The sequence below is a fragment of the Populus nigra genome, chromosome 16 (assembly GCF_951802175.1).
Source record: "Populus nigra chromosome 16, ddPopNigr1.1, whole genome shotgun sequence".
NCBI classification, from domain to species: Eukaryota; Viridiplantae; Streptophyta; class Magnoliopsida; order Malpighiales; family Salicaceae; genus Populus; species Populus nigra.
Window position 1 is genome coordinate 1,976,677 of NC_084867.1, and position 5,884 is coordinate 1,982,560.

Sequence of the window (5,884 nt, forward strand, 5' to 3'; positions counted from 1 at the left end):
AAAAATAACAAAGTCATTAAACTTATTGAAATACATGATCCAGGTCGTGGGGTAACTGAGGTTGATCAAATCTGGAATTGTCTCAAAAAAAAAATATCATCTTCAAGTTTATTTAAAAGTTATGTCATATTTTTACTAGTTATCTAAGTTGTCTTTGGACTCACTAAATTGAATAATTCACTTTGGATCAACTCTCATGCAGTATAATTCAAAACTCGAGCAAGACAAGTTGCCGGGTTGGTAGGTTTCAAGATCGAACTGCTTGATTGGATTTAATAATACTGTCAAAAAATCTTCAAACTCAACATTTTTTTTAATTTTAGAAAAAAATAGTCTGACCCGCAGTGAAGCGTGGCCGAATATACTAGTATACATTGTGCAACGCCGCGGAGCATAATAAAATTTCTTTTGAGGGCAAATAAGAATATTTAGCCATTGATAACATGTCTTGAAAAAAAATGAAATTGATTTTAACAATAAATTGAATGATATTTTGATATAATACTGAGATGGAAAAACATTTAATCCACCTAGGTTAACTTGGGTAGACATGCTAAACTCATAGGGATAATCTTGACAAAAAATTTGAAAAGCTTAATCCCGAATTAACTCAATGTTGAAGGATGAAATTAGTAAAAAAAAACATTTGATTAAAAAGACAGTGAACTTGAGTCAACCATGCAAATTTGTGATGAAAGTTATGCACATCATTAGGCCTCAAAAAAGAACAACCCAAGTCTACACAATTTGGCCTTTTTTTTTTCTTATTCAAATGGGTGGACAACCAGTCATCTGTCTATTTTTACTTTTTTCTTTTGAAATTCAGAAATGACACATCTCTCGCTAAGGCAGACGGCACCTTGTTTTCCAACCTAGATGTGGTGGCCGAAAAATCAAGACTATAGTTTTTTAACCCAACAAAACCATTTTTTCAACCCATTTAAAGCCAAGAATACCTGAAAAATAATCTTATAACATGTAAAAATCAATTTGACAACCGAAAAAACAACTTAAATTACAAAATCAAATCAAATAAATTCTCTCGTCCTCGACTTGGATTTGTATTTTAGACAATATCAAGGCCCAATCTATCCTAAGGAATAACAAGCAAGCCTAACTTTACCAAAACCCACACGAGGCCAAGCCTAAAAATAGCAAGCAAAGACCCACAAGAGTGAGCAAATTTTGGGCTAGATGGGGTCTGGATTGCTATTTCCATGTAAATTGACTCTCGTCGCCACAGCCTAAAGTCACTTCTTCTTTTTTTAAGCTGAAGAATATTTTCAAATCATTTACGCATTTAATTATTTTTTCAAATGATTTAAAAAAAAAATCGAAACCCAAAAAAAGAAAAGAAAAAGGAAATGAGGATGTGTACTAGACCACTCCCTTTAAATTTCTTGAAGACTATAGGGGCAATAAACAGTGAATTAATTGTTAGATAGAGAGGGGTTGAAACCAGTGCCCATCTAAAATTGTTAGATAGAGAGGGGTTGAAACCAGTCCCATCTAAAAGTGACCACTTGCCCATCTCTTCACGCTTTGATTCATGGGTATGAAAATGCTAGCTCTGTGAGCGTTGTTTTCTTTTTTCTTTTTTCTTTTTTAATTTTATTTTTATGTGGGTTATCCGGATACCTGATAATCAAGTATTTTAATATTTTTTATTTTTATTTTTAGATGAATTTACATATCAATCAAGATTAAATAACATAGTTATTACCCCCTTCTTAATTAAGTATGGCATTTGAACTGTCTACCAAATCTCGACGTCCTTTCTTCACCGAGCTGCAACTTTTAATTCTCTTAAATGCTGGATTAACTTAATTAGCACTCGAGCAGTATTCAAGAGAGAACTATTAAGCTAATAAATATTAAAGAACAATTAATTAAAGAAAAAAAAAATAAAGCAATGGGTGACGAGCTTTCGACACCCTTGGAATTATTAAGCACGACACGGCAGAATGACACGGATATTGTTATTATTGGATTCATATCGGATATAGGACTATCCGCCTGCAATGACATGCATGCCATGTATTTACTGAATATATAAATGTGGAGAAAAGGTTTAAAAATTAACTTTACCTTTTGATATTATGACCTAACCAACCACTCTAACATTTTGAATTGAGAGCAATTCTTTAACATTTCGTGAACCGTGTTCGTTGAAGTTATCTTCCGAGCAAGTAAGCACGGGAACGCTATTAAAATTATATTTTTATAAAGTTTTAAATTTTATTTTTATTTTTTGAATTATTTTAATTTTTTAATATAAAAAATTATTTTTTAAAAAAAAACAAAAAATATATTATTTTAATATATTCTTATAAAAAAAATATTTTAAAAAACAATCATTAATGTATTTTCAAACATTCTTTTAACATGTTAGAATCTACTCCGAGCTTCTACTCCTAACTTAGCCTGATACACACCATGACCCAACAATTAGGACCCTACTATCCAATTCATTAAGACCCAATAACATTGGATCTCAGAACCAGGACTCAACAGCTTTGGGCTCTACCTTCCACCTACCATGACCCAACACCTAATTAATTCTTGCTGCTACCAGGACCCAACAACTTTGAATCCTACCTTCTACCATGACCCAACATCTAATTGAACCTTTTTACTACTAGAACTCAACATCTTTGAATTCTAACCAAGACCCAATAGCTTGGGCTATGCCCAAAGCAGCACCCAACACCTTGGGTCCTGCTGTGAGGCCAGACCTAGCTGTTTTTGGTAGGTTTGTTTCATTCAAAATCAAAGCATGCAATTGATTAGGAGTAAACCAGTCAACTTGCAATGTCAAACTGAAACTAGGGCAATCCGGCAAAAATAGGGAAGATATTTTTTTTTTCAAATGTGTTTTTTCTACTATCCTAAACACTTCGTTTTTTTATATTTTTTATTTGGTTACTAACTCATGAATCCCTATATAAATATTATAATAATATTTTTTTCCATGTGAGATTTAAAATATTTTAATGTATATTTATGTTTTGTCAATATGAGATAATAAACTTTTTTGGTTTAAATATTCTTTTAAATTTTTTTAATTATTTTACCAACGACGAAGCACAGATCATATAACTAGTAGATATATATGTATGTGTTGTTATAGCTAGTTTATTGAATCAAATATCGTCTCATTTAGTAACATGTAACTTTTTTTTATTAGTCACCAACGTGTGCAAGAGGCTTAACATGATAATTTCTTATTTTTTGTTCCAAGTTATCAATACCCTATTATTTGCGATTTGTTGTCATGAATATATAATCTGCTTTGCTTGATAATGCATTGCATATTGCATGATATTTTTGTGAAAATATCTTGTAATTAAAAAAAATATCAATATTATGTTTATTGAGGTTTTTTTATTTTTAATATTAATACATTAAAATTATTTTAAAAAAATTAATTTATATTTCTTTCAAACAAAAAAACAACTTTAAAAAACATGCTAATAAGCAATTTATATGTAATTAGTGACATAAAAATGGCTTGATACATCACAAATCCTTGTCTCCTCAGGGCCTTTCTTAGGAACATTGGAACTTAATTTGAATTTGCTTTTCTTTTGAATGATACATATTTGAAAGTTCATGTTCAGGTAAAAATGATCAGGAAACAAGATAGATCCCATTGTTGAACACTAATGGTTTCAAGCCCGCGGTTTACAATGATTAACCTTTTTTAAAACAATCCACCAACTTAGCCATGGCTATGCAAGAAGATCCTCCGTCACTCTTTGCCGCCACCGCATCCTCCCTAAGTTTCAGAACTCTTTCTCGAACAGCTTCACCTTTCTCCGAGTTCATCAGCTCAATCACACGCTCCTCCAGCTCGGCCGCGTTCACAAAGTGATCGTCCCCAGCTTCTCTAAATGCTAGAGCCACCTTCATTCCCTCAACCAAGAAAATCCTATTCATCCTTTGCTCTGCATACAGAGGCCAAGCCACCATCGGCACCCCGGCACACAGGGCTTCAAGTACAGAATTCCATCCACAATGAGTCACAAACCCTCCAACCGAGCCGTGGTTGAGTATTTCAACTTGTGGTGCCCATGAATTCACTAGAAATCCCCGATCTTCGGTTCTCTCCAAGAACCCTTCTGGCAAAAGTAAATCCAAACATGGCTCATTTGGAGTGCTTGACCTGCCTGCTTGGGTTTGGCTATCAGCCAGGGGAGGACGCACCACCCACAAGAACCTAACACCACTTTTCTCCAACCCAATAGCCGTTTCCCTTAACTGACGCGAATTAAAGACTCCCATGCTGCCGAAACAAAGAAATAAAACACTGCGGGTTGGTTGCGAGTCAAGCCAAGTCAGACACTCGTGTTCGCTTTTGCTTTCGCTAGTGGTTAAAAGTGGACCAACGCAAAACAATGGTGGTACTGGCTCATCTGGGGCGCCGCACTTTCCTTCTTGTATTGCCTGAAGTGCCTTACGTTCAAGTAACTCAAATGTATTTAATATGAGTCCTGCAGACTTGATCATCAGCTTGGCAGTGTCAACGAAGTATTGGTAAACTCTGTGGGACCGGTCAGAAATAGCCAGTGGCAACTCTTTTGATGGAATTTTTGGTATGCCATGAAAATCAATAATTATGTCAAGGTCTTTCAAGCTCTTTGTGATGATCTTATCAAGGATAGGGAGGTGAAGAAACGTGCAGAGGCCACTTGCACCAGAAGTGTAGAAAAAGTAGATGGGGATGTTGTGTCTAGAGGACACAAACTCAAAAGCAGCACTGCAGAAGAAATCTATAATCAAGGCTTTTATATTGGAGGATTTAGAAAGATTTAAGAGGGTCTGGTGGAGGTTGGTGTTGTTGAGCTCAGGGAGCTCAAAGAAAGAGGCTGCGAAATCTAGAGGAGAAAAGGAGGTGTTGGGAGGGAGAGAAACTTGAGGGAGGTGAATAAGAGTTATGGAGCGATTGGTGTTACGGAGTGTGGAAAAGTAGGGGTCATCGATGGAGATTGGTTCAGTTGGCATGGCGGAGACTATGATTGTAATTGAAATTGAAGGGTGGTGTTTGAGAATTTGCTTTCCTAGTTCCACCATAGAGAATAAGTGGCCTCTGCCAGGTGATGGGTACAAGACTATGGTATCCTCCATGAGGCAGGCTTCTCTGTTTACGCACAACCACCGAAAGAGAGAAAGATAGAGATATGATATTGCAGTAAGGACCTTGGATGTGCTTTATATGCAATTTAACTTTGGTTTTTTCTGTGGGCTTCACCTCAGTGAGTGTTTGTTTTTCCAGTCGATTACTGCCTGTATTTCAAATGGCTTTTTACAGTAAAAAAAAAAGAAGTATTAAATTGTTTTTTTTCAAATATTTTTAATATATTAATATTATATATATTACTTCAATTGAAAGCAATTTTAAAAAATATCATGCGCAAGCATACTAAAATCATATCATGTGATACTATTATAATTAATCGGCTTTGGGAAAAAAAAAATCAGTTCCAGGTGTAATATTGAGTTAAAAAATAGTTGAAACATCTACATTTTTTTTGTGATCCGAATTACAATCAATTATTGACAAATATTATATTACCTAATATTTAGGTATATTACAAAAAATAAAAAAACTAAAAGTACTCAGCCTTAGCCTTTTTCTATAGCATATTAAGAGATTAATTATTGTGGATTTAAGAAATGTAATGAGTATTTTACCCTTCATTGATCTTAATATTTGCCTTGGAATTGGTGTAAAATTGTCTTCTTCAATGGACATAAATGCCATTTGTAAATTGATCATGGTTAATTTTGTCATTCACCTTTAAAAATGCACGGTGAAAATGACCCATAGGCTAGCTCATTAGCTCGCGCCCAAAAAAAAAACATGATAAAATATATATATATA

General features: G+C 34.3%; 1 protein-coding gene across 1 annotated transcript; it reads right to left on the bottom strand.

Annotated features, from left to right (window-relative positions):
• Positions 1-3,457: 3,457 nt before the first annotated feature.
• On the bottom strand, positions 3,458-5,188 carry LOC133675351 (UDP-glycosyltransferase 88B1-like). Its single transcript, XM_062096705.1, has one exon. It carries the CDS (start codon positions 5,125-5,127, stop codon positions 3,694-3,696), a length of 1,434 nt encoding a protein of 477 aa, XP_061952689.1. The 5' UTR covers positions 5,128-5,188; the 3' UTR covers positions 3,458-3,693.
• Between the last annotated feature and the right edge of the window lie 696 nt (positions 5,189-5,884).

Bases quoted from the DNA above. Each gene is read 5' to 3' on its own strand.
- LOC133675351 (XM_062096705.1), bottom strand. From the start codon at position 5,127: ATGGAGGATACCATAGTCTTGTACCCATCACCTGGCAGAGGCCACTTA.